The following is a 15040-nucleotide window of genomic DNA, read 5'->3' on the forward strand; positions in this document are numbered from 1 at the left end:
CCAAACAATTTGATGATTCCATGACTCCTTGCAGTCCACAGCCCTGAAGTTGCGAAGAAATTGGCACAAATCAGTCTGAACCTTTATATAGTAACAATCAGATTTGTGACTTTAGATGCTCAAATTGAAGCAGGCCTTGGCAACAGCGAGTGGTCGGGCCAGGAGAAAGAGCCTCTTACAGGCTGGACCAAGTGCTTGATGAATCCAGGCGTTCTGGGGGAAGTTCTCCCCAAAATTGTCCGGAGGGAGCGAGGGCCAGCCAGGGAGGGAGCGAGAGCACCCGGAGCTGGCGGCTTCTGAGGGAGGACCCAGGAGGATACCTGGGGGCTATCCCAGCTCAGAGCCTGTCTGGACAGCGGCCGCTTGTGCAGCAGGCCCCATCTATCGCGACAGGCAGTGCCGACAGGCCACTCTGTCGCGACACGGCAATGTCCCAATGCCCGCCCGCCCCCTCAGCGCTGGGGCGGGAACTACAGCTCCCATGGCCGCGCGGGGCGGGCGCCGCCGCCATCTTGGGCCGTGCGGCGGAGCGGCCATGGCCGCGGGGCGGGCGGCGCTGGCGCTGTGGGCCGTGGCGGCCGTGCTGTGCCGCCTGCAGCCCGCCCTGGCGGCAGGTGAGCGGCGGCACGGCGGGACGGGACCGCGGGACGGGGCCAGGGGCCGGGGACCGGGCGGGCGGCTTCCCCAGCGCCGCACCCCGCGGCGGGCGGAACGCGGACTGGAAGGCGCGCCCGAGCCGCTGCCCGTTCCCCGCCTCCCCAGCCCGCCGCTCGTTCTGCTGGCGGGCGGATCGAACCCTTTGGCTTTTCCTTCCTGTGTGTTTTAGATGCCAAGTGGAAAGCGATAGCTGGGCAAATTAAGAAAGCTGTGGAAGCCTATGAGCCGTGTGTAAAGGAAAATTGCAGCTGCCACCAAAGGTGAGACTGGTTTCCTTTCGACTGTGCAGGTCTCCGGACATGAGGGAATACTCACTGACTGTGCAGGTCTCAGGAGGGAATACTTTCAGCAGCACTGGTGGATTGGGGATAAACCAGGGAATATTTTGGCCCAAATGTGTCACATCTGCAGCTATGGGTCCCACACCTTGTTACCCTCTGCAGCTGAACATACAGTGTGTTGGCATTTCATATAGACCACACAATAAACCATACACATAGCTGGTGACATTTCTCTTAACAGCCCACCTCTGCCTTCTCACTCAGTGGGACTAGGAGGTTTGATATCTTTAATCACCATTTTTATTTAAAGGAAGGAAAGGAATTTAGGAGTTACCACATCCTTCTGCCTTTAGGATTAGGATTTCACATGCAAAAACACAGATGCCCAGCTTCAAGCCTCCTATTTAAAAGTATCAGATGTGCTCACTCATTTTGGGGTTTGAGTACTATATCGGCTTTTAAAATCAGATGAGTCATGTTGAGCTACTGTTTGTACTCTCTGTTTGGAGTTTTTGATATTCATTGCTCTTGAAATATTGATGAAGGAAAGTCTTTTTTAGCTGAGCTTTCCAGTCTTGCCTAAGTTCCAATCCAGATACAGCCTAAAGACATATCCTAATCTTTAAACATACACCCCACCAGCTCCTGCCCACCTTTGGACCAAACACCTTCCCAAGTGGTTACAACCTCCAAAAATCCGCTGCAGAACATGACAGGCAATAGTAACAGGAGGTGAGGATGGCTGTGAATGTGCCATGGCACTGCAACTCTCTTCCTGTTCTCAAGCTCATCCCGTTTGCATGCCTACCAGACTGCTCATGCTGTTGTGGCCAGACTATCTGCACAGTGGCAATTCCTGACACAGTTTTACTGCTCTCTACCCGATTAGGAAATAGAATTCTGGAGGTTGGAGGGGACCTCTTGAGGTCATCAAGTCCAGCCTCTTGAGATCGTCAAGTCCAACCCCTCTGCTCAAGTAGGGTTGCCAGGACTGTGACCAGTCAGGTTTTGAATATCTCAACGTTAATATGCCAAAGAAACTCCACATTCTCTCTCTGCAACCCGTACCAGTGTTTGACCACTCGCACAGTGGGATCTCCCTGACAGTGTTTTCTTAAACTGAAACATTGATGCAATGTCTACCTAAAAGCAAAGAATGTTTCCTTGGCTGTTACAATCTGGCACTGTCTATTACATGCTCCAAACAGTTAGATCACAGGACTTTTAGACTAATTTTATATAAGTTGCATCCTTCTTCTATGTTTTCTTATATTCATTATGTTTGTGCTTCCATACTGTGTTCCTGGAGCTCGCTGGTGGTGTGCAGAAGTCACAGGACATGTGCTGCATGGGCCTGTCCTCCCAGGCCAGCTTTCACTCCCCCAGGGTTCCTGGGTGATGGTATTTCATGCAACTAGACTGTTACCTACATTTTTAATGTTTACACAGCGTGACATTCTGTGAGGAATTTGGTTTTGGTGTGCCCCATCATTTATGGAGAGCACAAGGGTGAAGTGAGCTGGAGGATTTTACCCAAAACCTGCCTGGGTATGTCAGGTACTTCTGTGAGAGAGTGACTAGAGCTGGGCTTTGTGTTCAGGCAAACAGCACTTAGGTAAAAGTGTGAAGCCTGAACCTATGAACCTCTGAGGAACTTCCAAGACTTAACTTCTCACACCAGAGCTCCTAGAAGCTGCATGGAGCTTCTTTTAGCTAGAAGCCTGTTCTGCACACTGCAGCATTTAATGCACAGTATCCTCCCTGTGGTACATAATAGTGGTTGATGGTTTTGTTTCAGTGTCTGGAAGCAGGACCTGGCTCCTTTTCAAGGTGGCATTTCCAAGGAGACGATGGCAGACGTGGTGAGCCGGAAGCTCGGGACCCACTACCAAATAATTAAAAACAGACTGTATCGTGAGCAGGACTGCATGTTCCCTGCAAGGTAAGAGCTGTGCAGAGGATCTGCTCTCCCTAGCTGGGACAGAAGAATACTTCCAACACTGCCAAGCTGGCAGCTATTGGGTACAATGTTATTTCAGAGGTCTGAATTCCTCATCAGAGGAGAAGCCCGGAAAATAAACTGTTAGGCTTATATGCATCAATAGGAAAGTGTCACTGTTTCATTTCAGTGTACAAAGGGTTGGTTGGTTGTGGAATCCCATAGAAATTCAGGTCAGGCCAGATTTTATAGGATGTGTTGCCCCATTGGTGTCCATACTGCAGTGGGACTTGGAGGCTGCTGTAGGCAGTTCCCAATTTGCATCATGGTATGGCTTAGGCTCACCATCTCTTCTGTCTCTGTGCAGAGGAAGGCCTGCAAGAGACTGCAGGAGCCTGCCTCCTTATAGCTGTTTTGCCATGTGTCATTTCTCCACAGATGCAGTGGAGTTGAGCACTTCATTCTGGGGATCATCCAGCGCCTCCCTGACATGGAAATGGTGATCAATGTGCGAGACTACCCCCAGGTTCCCAAGTGGATGAAACCCATTATCCCAGTCTTCTCCTTCAGCAAGGTACACATACCTTCAAAAGCTGAGCATTTCCAAGATGTGCATGTTCTTCTTTCTCTTGGGAACATATTTTTGAGCATGGTTCTCTGCAGATTTTCCGTGCATTGAAATTGCTTGCTCCTTCTTGCCCTGTGTTTCCTTTTGCTTCCAGTTTTCTGACAGACAGACTTGCAGATCAATTTGATAGATCAGCTTTTCCCCTCATTAGCTCCTCTTCCAGGTCAAAAAGTGTACCTCTGTTGCAGTGGAATGATACACACCTGGGTGGGATACGTGCCAGTATGCCTCCCATTTGCTACAATACCTCTGTTAAAATTATAGCCATAGTTTACCAGCTATATTAAGGATTTTTGATCATGTCAGTGGTCATACAGTAATCTCATTTAATGTGAATATTTTAGTCCTTTTCTGTGGTGCCACAGATGGGTGTTTCTATAATCTTGTCACCTTCTCTGAACCCTTTTCTCTTGGATTCCCTTTTCCACCTGCAAAACTGCATGCCTATGCAGAGGTGCACACATGCATGGAGGCAATTGCTCTTTGCTTCACTGTTCCCACACTCAAGAGCCCTCCTGCATCTTCTCCTACCTCTCTCACTATTAGACCTGACTGTAGCATAGTGTCTCATCCTTTCCAGCAAGATGCTTTTACACCTCAAGCTTTGGCTAATCTTGCTTTGCCTTGGTGTATGCCCTGTATGCCCAAATCCTGCACTTTCATGACAAATCCTGTTCTTGGCTGAGCTCCAGCAGACAGTAAGATACAAGGAGAAGCAATGAACTATTTGGTCTTGCTAGTTCAAACCCAACTCTCTTTCTGCTAACTTGCAGCATCGTACTCTGAACCTAAGTCTTCAGCTCATGCAATCTGAACCATAATATGATCCATAACTATTGTCTACTCCATGGCAGTCCTAAAACTGTCTCTAAATTTTCAGTACAGGCAATAACCATGTTCGCTGCTGGATGCAGCAGTAAAGCCAAGCTGTCTTGCCCCTTGACCATTGAACAACCTTAACTTTAGCCAGCAGAACCCAAGTTTTTGCAAAGCAGGTTGCAGGAGTTTAATCTTTGCAGCCATGTTCATCATTCTGCCCCTGAGTGCCCTGCAAGAAACTGAGCTCTGCACTCACTGTTGTCCAGTATTTGAACTGTTACCTCAATCCTATCTTAACTGAAACCCAGTGATCCAGGCACAGCTCACATTTCAGCAGCCACTGTTGGGAAGACTTCAGGGTGCTGGTCCCATGTGCTTTCTAAAGCTGAAAGTATAAAAGATTGAAATATTGTCCTGTTCTGCATCTCAGAAAGTTGATCATGGAGCTGTCATGCTCTGTTACCAGTGCCTGGTTGTAGCAGGACTGAGAAGACAGAGAAGCACACACTCATTCAAGTTGGAAGGGACCTCAGAAGGTCACCCAGTCCAGCACCTTTGCTCAGAGTAGGACCAGCTCTGGGCTGCATCCTGCTCAGATCTGAGCATCCCTGGGGACAGGGCATCCACAGACAGAGTTGATGAATGAAAACACATTTCCCACTATCCAACTGGAATTCTTCCTCTTGTAATCAAAGCCTGCTGCCACTTATTCTGGCCCTGCACTACAGAAAACAGTGTGCCTCCTCCTGAACTCTCCCATTAGGCAGTAGGAGATTTACATTCCCCCAAGCCTCTTCCTGTGCACTGACACCTCAGCCCTGTTCATAAGTCATGTGCACTAACCTCCTAACTGCCTCAGTGGGCTTGGACTCTCCAGTATCTCCAGGTCACAGACAGATGGGTAATGGTGTAGGAAGTTTACTACTAGTGCAAGGAAGTTGCCCATAGTCTGGTTTCATGGAAGGGTTTAGTCTCAAGTGCTGGTCTTCCCTCTGATAATATATGGGGACTTAAGCAACCAAATAGGAGTGAGGAACTGGAATTCTTACATGACCTGGATATTTGTTACAGTGAATTGTTAAGTGATCTCTAGGAAGTCTGAAATGAACTGAAGTGTTAGAAACCTTAACCACAAAGTGTCTCTAAGCGCCTCTATCTCTGAGGAGGTAATAATGCCTCTTGACTTGTCATCAGAAGAAAACATTTGTTGCTACACATAGGCACAAGTCTTTAGAAAGGTGAGTTGAACTCAGGTCTTTTGCTATTTACTAATCAGCTGCATCATGGATCTTTTGCTATTTTCTACATGAAAGTTCTGTGTCATCACACTGCAAGACAAGGCCTTTTAAAAATCATTGAAGCATTTCAGTATTGAGCTGTCTTCATATGAACCCTGCCGAGGGAGGAGTGGAGTCTCCCTCTGGAGAGGATTCCAAACCCACCTGGATGTGTTTCTGTGTAACCTGCTCTAAGTGATCCTGCTATGGCAGGGGGGTTGGACTGGATGATCTCCAGATGTCCCTTCCAACCCTGATAATTCTGTGATTCTGTAAGCCCAGCAAATTTCTTTGCAAAGCTCTTTTGGCCTCTTTTGGACACATAATGGAGAAAGCCAACAGAACTCCCAGAAGGAACATTTGTTACTGGTGGGCTCAGTCAGTAGACCAAAGCAGATGTTACTCTCATTCTTGCTTTACTCTCCTTTTTCTCAAGACATCTGAATACAATGACATCATGTATCCTGCCTGGACATTTTGGGAAGGAGGACCAGCTGTTTGGCCAATTTACCCAACAGGTTTAGGGCGCTGGGACCTCATGAGAGAGGACCTCAGAAGGTAGGTTTTGGAAATGGTTATGTGTGGGGGGAGGTTTCATGGAAGATAAAAATCCATCTTGCACGGGGCTAGTGTTGATGTCCAAGACCATAAGTCTGTTGGCCTGTGATCTGTCCTGCTGCCTCACATGAACTACCTACAGCCTAACTGCTGTATGGGAATTCTCCATGGAAACCTTGGATGATGTCACTGGAAGTTATAATTAGCTCCTCTGTTTGCAACCCTTTAGTAAGGAATGCAGAGGACAAACTATGCACATCCTTCATGCTGTCAGGGCCAGATTGCTATCGGGTTTGGGGAGAGCAGGTTTGTCAATAAAGTAACAGGTATCTTTTGCCTGCAGAAATCTCCCCTGACATACAGAAATATTCTGCTTTCTTTTCAACTACTTCTCTAGGAGCTGTGTTTTTTTCACTGCAGGAATGATCCAGGATGTTTGTCTAAGCTACTGGGAGGCTAAAGGAAAGCCTTCTTTAGATCTGCTTTTACTTGAGTGTCATTGTGCAATAGAAAAACCTGGAACCATTCCTAGGAATCAAGAGTCATTACTGGGCTAAACAGAAGACATTTCTGGCTGGGAGTCTTCCTTTTGGCAGGATCTTTTGACTTACTAGCAGAGTAAGGGGCTGCTTCCCATGGAGAGTGACAAACCAAGTGTGCAACAATGAGTGAACACAGAAACAAAACAGCAAAAACCACCTCTGTGTAATTGACATCTGAATGCAAAGTTGAATCTTTTGCTCTTCAAAATCTGAAGATCCACATGATTATTCATAGCTAAAGCTTGATGTGTTGTAGTGTAATGGAGGTGCAAAGCATTTAGTCATCCTTGTGGTTTCACTATAAGGAGATGCAAAGCTTGACATACGCAGGTAGATCAGCTTGGGGGTCAGGACCTGCACGTTCCACCAGGTGCAGCAGAAAAGTATGGCAGAGTTCCCTGAGAAGTGGTGAGGCAGGTGACTGCACTGGCAGAAAAAAACCCCAGGTGAACAGCTATTTTGAAGGACTTGATTAGGTTTAAAATGAAAGTGCTTAGTAAAAACAATGAACTCTTGTGTTTTAAGTGCAAAACACTAGGTGGGTTTTTTGTTTCTTGATTGGTAGTTTTGTTTTGTAGTGGGAAATGACTCATTAGAAATTCTCTAGTCGTTTTTCATTATCCATATTCACTACAGCAAAATAAAGCCACTGTACAAAAAGTGGATTCAAAGCTTAGGTAAACTTTTAATACCCTTCAAGGTTTGGTGGGGAGCTGTGTGTAATACATTGTTTTGCCTGAAAGGTGTTCTGGAAAGTAGCCTATATTATGTTGCCTTAAACACAATATTTACAGGAAAACCTGTTTCATTGGAGCTGGCTGAGGGTTTTTTTTATGCTATAATGAAGAAAGTGATTTCCATCAAAAATGAAGAACAGAAAAAGACACCATGCTGTGAAATCTGATGAGAGTGTTGTTTCATGGTTATATTAAATCATTTATTGCCATGTGTAAAAAATATTTTCAGATCTGCAGAAAAATGGCCGTGGAAGAAAAAAATCTCTAAGGGATATTTCCGAGGATCCAGGTGAGTATTTTTTCCTGCAACAGAAGATTCTACCAACAGGGGCTGTAACAGCTCTCTGTATATAGAAATTTCCATGCCTGCTAGGCCTAAACCCTAATTAAGAGTGTATTTTCCAAAAGTAAGGAAAGTGAGACCTGTTGTACAGCATTGCACTATTAGTTATTCTCCACAAGAACTGCCATTTGCAACTAGTTTATTATAATCACTTAATATTGGAAGCAGAAGTTATGATGGATTTGCCACATTATTTCTTAATGACTAAAACTGTCACCTCAGGAGCCCGCTTGTTTTGTTCTGTGAAGGGAACTGCAGGTGCTTGATACAAATTTAAAGATTTAATATTGCTGTTCATGCTTCCTGCCAATGTGAATGCTTTATTTGCTGTGCAAGTGATCCACACTGAATGAAAAGTATTCTGGCCTTAAGTTACCTGAGTGGTGGGGGATAAGAAAAGATTTTTTTTGGCCTCTCTCCAGTGACAGTTTGAGACAATGTTAAACCCTATACTTTGTTATACAATGTTAAACCCTATACTGTCCCTCAATAGGGAAGGATTTCATGGCTTTTCAGGTAGGCTCAGCAGCTGATGAGGAATGTGTCTCAGGGATGTCATAACCTTGTTTATCAGCAGTGTTTTAAAGCCCTGTCAGAGGGATCGCTGCTGAAGATGCTGAGCATCTTTTAACTTTCTCTAAGGTGGGAGTTAAAGCATTTGGCACTCATCAGGATAAAGGAAGCAGGATTTGTCCTGGGGATTCTTTAAATAATACTGTTAAATATATAATCAGTCAAATTATTTTGGTACCCATAACTCATTCTCTTCTGTTAATATACCCTTGGCCAGAAATACACTGTGGTAGACACTTCACAGTGTTTTGGGGGCACACAGGGAGGTCAGCCTCAGAAAGAAGCAGTGCCTCCAGTCCTGTAGTCTGTTAGCTGTGTTGAGTCATGGGGATTGGCAATTAGTGACAGCATTTCTTTTTCAGAACAAGCCCTGAGAGAGATCCCCTCATCCTGCTGTCCCGAGAAAACCCAGAACTTGTTGATGCTGAGTACACTAAAAACCAGGCTTGGAAATCTGAAAAGGTGTGTGGGTGTTTGTCTGTCTTCTGAGTGTGAAGGCCAGAAAGGGTGGCACTGCAAGATGGCTTTGATGGGAGAGAAACATCTTGTTGGAGAGTTGTGGGTGATCCTTAGAGTGGGGGAGGTTTGTAGTTCCCTTGATGGCTGCACCTCTCTGACAGATGAAAGGAAGGAGTCTCTAGAGCCTGGCAGGCCAAACACTTTTCTTCCTTCCACGCTTGTTGTTCAAGGAAAGGAGAACACAGAAAAAAATGAATCTCTGCCAATCTCCTCCTCTCCCACAACAACAAAATTGGCCAACCCTTCCCCTTCTTGTCTCTGAGCTGCCTCTCTGGTGTTGTCAGTCTTCAAACCTTTTTCTGTTTGCTCCATTTCTTGATCCTATTGTGGATAACTTTCTGATAACTGTTGCTGATAACTTTTTAGTTTCTTACTTAGTCTACAGTCCAGCTCTCTCCAGACAGTCTTGGCTAATCCAGTTACACTTGGCTTCACGCAGTCCATTGTCCCAAGCTGTTTTCTACTCTGTAGCTGCCAACAAAACATTATCATTTAATGTGTTTGTGCTGGCATTCACTTACAGGCAGTGTGTAATTTACTGAGCTTTTTTTCATGTTAGAAGGGCTGGGAATTCTTTATAATCCTTCTAACAGCCCACCAGAGAAGGTTTTCTCAGAAGTGGGAATGGAAGCTTTTAACACCTTACCTTTGTTTCTAAGTGAGAAGGAAAACAAGTTAAATCACCATTTGAAGCTTACTGTTTTGTTTTGTTTTGCTTTGCTTTTAAATTCTCTTTATTTTAAGGACACCTTAGGAAAGCCTCCTGCAAAGGAAATTCCACTGGTTGATCACTGCAAATACAAGTAAGAGTTTTGATTAGTATAGCTGTTCAAGGGCTGTGGGTTAGTCTTTCCTGGCATGGTGTAGGGTCTCATTTTATTTTAAGGTCTAATTCAACAACCAGCTTCATGTAGATATGAAAGCTTGTGAGCAGATATAAGACAGTTGAAAATTTAGGAGCTTAGCCTGACAAATGCTGCCACTGGGTGTATGTAGTAAAAGTGAGAACCTGAAATCTGATTGAGCAGACCCAGTACTAATTCATACTTTTTATGTTGTTTAGGAGAATGTGGTTTTGATTTACAAGGGTTTTTATTCTTTAACTACTTAATGAGGGTTTTTTGGTGTAACACTCTCACAGGTTTCTATGTGCAATATAAACTCTTAGTGTGTATGCACTTGTGTGTCAGATGTTTTGCTTTTTCTTCTGCTAGTTGTGATTCTGCCAGCCAGAATCTGCTGATATAAGAGCTCAGTCATTTGGCTGAATCTGTGTTTTTGTGCAAATGTGATTGACTTGTCTCATTTTGTATTTCACTAGACTGAAGCACAGATTTCTCCCTTCTGTTACACATACACTGCCCAACTCTGGTGCTCCCCAGCCCATCATATGGTGTAGGCTGAGACCTTCTCACACACTTTTGCTGTAGCCCAGGGTGGTAGGGTCAACATGAACTTTTGTCTGCTCTTTCAGTGTAGGTGTTACAGCAGGCTGGGGTCATGGATGCTGGGAGCTGTGTCTGGAATTGGACAGAGGCATTTCCTTGCTTCCAGACCATCATTCTTGTTACATCTCATCATTCTTGTTACATCTCTACATGTATTTGCTGAGTTCCTTATACAGTGAGCTGCTCGTCCCTGCCTTGAGATCCTAGGGTAGTACAAAGGATGCAAAGTGATTTCAGATTTACTCCCTGTTATTTGCTGCTGAACTAAGTTTAGCTGTAATTCCCATCTTGCCCAAAATATATATAATATTTAAGCTCCATCTCACCCAAAATAGCTTCATTAAAGGAAGAACTCTCTTCCCCCAGCCCAAAATATTTGACTTCAAAGATCAGTTATGTTCTGGGGAGGTTTACCCGTAGGAAAAACAGCTTTCCATATAATAGGAGAAATGTGGGTTTGATAAAGAAAACAAGTAAGCAAACAAACATCCCTATGAGATACAGTTTGCTAAGAGAAATATCCCCTTGCCACAGTCAAGCCCACTTTACTAACTTGGCAGAAAATACTGAAAACAAAATTGTGGATTCTTTGTTATCTGCGAAGTCCATCTGTTGTGTGCTGGCCCATTTAACCTCTTGGGGTTGCATTCCCAAGTTAATATCAAACAATTACATTCAGATTAAAGCAGAATCCCAGAGGAAAAAATAACCTGAGATTGATGTGGCAAAGCACAACAGTGAACAGAAAAGCTTCACTGCAAGGCAAGAGAGAATTGGGAAAAATTTCCTTGTGGTTGACAAAGCCTCTGGGTGACCCCATAGGGTCACAGAATCCATGCTATGACCTTCCATGCCTTGCTGGCAATTGTCCACGAGGCTCCTTGGTTTGCAGAGGAAGGTGCCTTTATCAGAGGTAAAGCCTTACACCTTGAATTTCTCACTGAGTTTTGACAGACAGGAGAAACTCACCTTAACTTCAGCTCACCTTTCCTGTGAGCAGCTTCAGATAAATACCTTTCCTCTGCTTTAGTGACCGGTGTGCTGCTCAGCTGCTGCCTGCCAGGGAAGGTTCACTGCTGCTTGGAGACCAGCACACCTTCGTGCATTTCCTGACACAAGATGTGTAATCAGGTGCCTCTCTTTGCTCCCCCTGTTAAAGGTACCTGTTTAATTTCCGGGGAGTGGCGGCCAGTTTCCGCCTGAAGCACCTTTTCCTGTGTGGCTCGCTCGTCTTCCACGTCGGAGAGGAGTGGTTGGAGTTCTTCTACCCCCAGCTGAAGCCTTGGGTCCACTACATCCCCGTGCGGTCAGACCTCTCTGATGTCAGGTGTGGGGCCTGAGGCACTCCATGGGGCATTCCATACCATGGGGAAGCCTTTGGGAAGGGAGGATGCTTTGTGTTAGGCCATGAAGTGCCTCCACTCCAAGGCACCAGCCAAGGACTCTTGGAGCTCATGGCCTTTTCATCACTGCCCCCAGAGAATCCTTTGCTGATATTACTTGGGGAGTACAGTTTCACTGGAGTAAGTCTTTCACTCTCACTGAAATCAGCAGGCACTAGACACTTAAATTTGCAAGTGGGCAGCAGAGATAAGGGGGAAGAAGAACTTATCAGTGGGCCAAAAATGTGTTAGCTCCCAGATTTCAGGATGTTGTCCAGAACTGATGTGAAACAATCAAGAAGAGAAGTTTTTTCTGTGCTCTGAGGTGAGCAGCACCTTCACTCACTTGTAGACTTAACCTTACCCTCCCCAATAATTTAGCCAAGGGGTGATGTTCTCCACTAAGCCAGTTGTTTCAAAAATTTTTTTGTGTGTGTCTTCATTTTAGGGAGCTCTTGCAGTTTGTAAAGGAAAATGATGCCATAGCACAAGAAATTTCAGAGAGGTAAGCAGTATGTCCTTCCTGGCTATTAGGCAGTCTTCTTCCAAAACATTTTCTTACACTGCTTTTGAAGGGGTTGCCCATCAAAGACAAGCCAGTATTAGTAGGGTGCAGTATAACTGATCTTCTGCAGAAACAGCAGGAGGGCTGGAGCATGATAGCAAGCAGAGGGAAGCAGAGGGCAGGATGCTGTGCTTAGCTCTTTGGCTCACATGTGACCCATGTCAGGAACCCCATGGAAAGCTGGCAGAGGTTGGGAGCTTTCGTCTCAGTATGAGACAAGCTGGCTCCTGGGAGCTGTGTCTGCACTCTAACCATTATCTATCCAGGCTGGTCTGAAGCAGCATGCATCAGTGCTGCTCTAGCTGCATGTGATAAGTGAAATCTGATATTTATTATCCCAGATAGCAAATACCATCCTGAGGATAGCAAAAGCACTGCAGCGTCAGAGCTGTGAGCATGAATGAAAACTGTAAAATTAAAACAGACAGTACAGAGCACTGCATGTTTCTCATTTGAAACAAGTGTGAAAGTTGATATACATCCAAACCAAAACTAATGACTCTTGTAGGAACTGCAAAACAGGCCTGACTGTGCCTTGTGTGTCTCTAGGGGACGTCAGTTCATCACTGAGCACTTGGACATGGAGGACATCTCTTGCTACTGGGAGCATCTGCTGTCTGAATATTCCCAAATCTTGACTTACAAAGTGAAAAGGAAGAAGAGCTACAGCGAGATCACTTCTGGACAGCCGAAAACAGAACTGTAGAGACTTGTTTTCTGTTTTTCTCTTTGGCTCAAACTGATCACTGTGGAAATCTGAAGATCAGTATTAACTTATTTCTTGCTCTCTCAGACTTACCTTTCACAGCAGAACTACAGAGAAGTCAGCAGTAGGCTGACTTGGATATTGCTTCCAGGCACTGGGACCTGGTTATATTGTCACCACAAGAATGTTAAGCAGCATATTGGATTAAGGTTATTCAATGGAATGGTCAGTCATGCATAGAGGAGGGATGTTAGCATTTAGGACTTAGTTACTACCTGTCTCAAAATGATCCTAAATCCCATTCAGTCAGTGAGAGGCCTTACTGGACTTTTTACCAAAGGTCATGGCAAAGGACACAGACTGTGAGCTGCACTCAGCTAGTAAATACTTGCCCCTTTGGCAAATGTTTTCTCAGCTGGGTGATAGCACTTGGGGTATAAGGTGTTCTCTGACAGAAGCAGGTACTGGGATTTGGGGTTTACATTTCTGGATAGCTTAGAGTTTATCTTTATTGGGGTTGGGTTTTAGAGGTTGATGGTAAGGTTTTGACATGCCCTTGAAAGGATAACTGATCCTTGCAGAGTTACCCTACCTACCTCACAGAGATCAGCATGTGCTGGTGATGGGGCCATCATCAGTGATGTGCTTGGCAACTGGGACAGGGATGGTCATCCTCCAGCAGATGAGCTGGGTGCCTGCACAGCCCTGCACAACTGAGCCCCTGTTAATTATCTCTCACCAGCTGCCTGGCCAGACATCCTGGGATGTCATCCTTAGGAACGCACAGAAAGTATTCACAGAGGTAGATTCAGCACTTCCTTGTTCCAGAAGTGCTGAGTCTGCTTTGATCCCCTTCTGTAATCCTTCCAGGATTATTTTGGTTTTTTTTTGTTTGGGGTTTTTTTAGGGTTTGTTTTTTTCTGAGACTGATAATACATCTGCTCACTTCAGTACTTGCTTTTCTTCCCCACAGCTGTGCCACTTCTTTTTTAATCTCCTTCAGCCTGGTTGAGGGAATGTCTTCAGTCACACAGTAGCAGCTACTGCTCACATTACCCATTTTGGGTTGGTCACAGGCTGCTTGTGCTCGCTGTGTTTATGCCCACCACAGCCTCTCAGCTAAGAAGAACTGCAATTCCTGAAATGCTCTGTGCCCCCTAAGGGGAGAGGCTGGGAGGCAGCAGCATCTTCTCTGGCACCCAAACAGGAAGAGTGTAGGGTGGCAGGAGGGACACAGGAGCCTCCCAGGGGAGCACCCCTGTTGGTAAAGCAGCCTCAAGGCTGAAACAGCAGCACATTATAATGGAATAGGATGATAGCAACAGCTCTCAGGCCCCTCTGCAGTCAGTGTGGATCAGGGAAGAAGGAAATTGCATGGAACAATATTTAAGTGCATGTGTGCCCTCACAGAGGCCTTGCAGCCCTGCTACAGGGACACAGCAGCTGGCCCTATTGATCAAGTGCTGGTTGCTGGGGGCAGCGTGTTGGTTTTGGGACCAGTGCTGGGGTTATCCCATCCAGCAAACAGAATGGGGCATTAAAAGAACGTGATTTCCCAGGAAAACTGTGCCAGAGTGGAAAGGGTTTTCTCGTTTTCTATTTTTAGCCAGTGGAGAGACAGCACTCCAAGAAACTGAACAGCTCTGTATGATATTTTAAAACCATTTGTAACAACGTGTTTTTTAGAATAAAACAAACAAAAATGAACTTTTGCTGACTGCATATTGCTTCATCAGAAGATTAATAAGAGATCTGTGGAGTCCCAGCTTTTACACCCGTGGATCTTGCAATGAGAAGTGATTGTTGCAGCTTAGGTGACCCTTGGCCAAAGTGATGGTTCGGCAGGAGTGGGGGAAGAATCCCGGGAATTCCAGTCCCATGGGTTAAAATATGCACAGGCTCGGTGGGAAGGCCCGGGCACCTCCCCTGGTGGGGAGCTTTCGCTGCTTTGGGAAAGGAGGAATTCACAGCAGAGGGAGGGAGTTGAGTTGTCTTAGGGAAGGCAACGAGAGGCACCATCTCGCCGCGCAGGATTTGCGTCTTCAAAGCCTGGGGGCTGCACCCCC

At 45.6% G+C, this 15040-nt stretch overlaps 1 protein-coding gene across 1 annotated transcript; it reads left to right on the plus strand.

The window, feature by feature from the left end:
• Positions 1 to 473: 473 nt before the first annotated feature.
• POGLUT1 (protein O-glucosyltransferase 1) lies at positions 474 to 14681 on the plus strand. Its single transcript, XM_054654567.2, has 11 exons — positions 474 to 614; positions 827 to 917; positions 2737 to 2880; positions 3316 to 3451; positions 6038 to 6159; positions 7668 to 7727; positions 8717 to 8816; positions 9618 to 9676; positions 11481 to 11648; positions 12152 to 12208; positions 12818 to 14681. The coding sequence occupies exons 1-11, from the start codon at positions 482 to 484 to the stop codon at positions 12972 to 12974; spliced, it is 1227 nt and encodes a 408-aa protein (XP_054510542.2). The 5' UTR covers positions 474 to 481; the 3' UTR covers positions 12975 to 14681.
• The last annotated feature ends 359 nt before the right edge of the window (positions 14682 to 15040 follow it).

The sequence above is a fragment of the Agelaius phoeniceus genome, chromosome 2, assembly GCF_051311805.1.
Source record: "Agelaius phoeniceus isolate bAgePho1 chromosome 2, bAgePho1.hap1, whole genome shotgun sequence".
Classification (NCBI taxonomy): Eukaryota; Metazoa; Chordata; class Aves; order Passeriformes; family Icteridae; genus Agelaius; species Agelaius phoeniceus.

Bases quoted from the DNA above. Each gene is read 5' to 3' on its own strand.
- POGLUT1 (XM_054654567.2), top strand. From the start codon at position 482: ATGGCCGCGCGGGGCGGGCGCCGCCGCCATCTTGGGCCGTGCGGCGGA. The intron at 918-2,736 runs GTGAGACTGGTT...GTTTTGTTTCAG, and splicing joins AATTGCAGCTGCCACCAAAG to TGTCTGGAAGCAGGACCTGG. The intron at 9,677-11,480 runs GTAAGAGTTTTG...CCCCTGTTAAAG, and splicing joins GTTGATCACTGCAAATACAA to GTACCTGTTTAATTTCCGGG.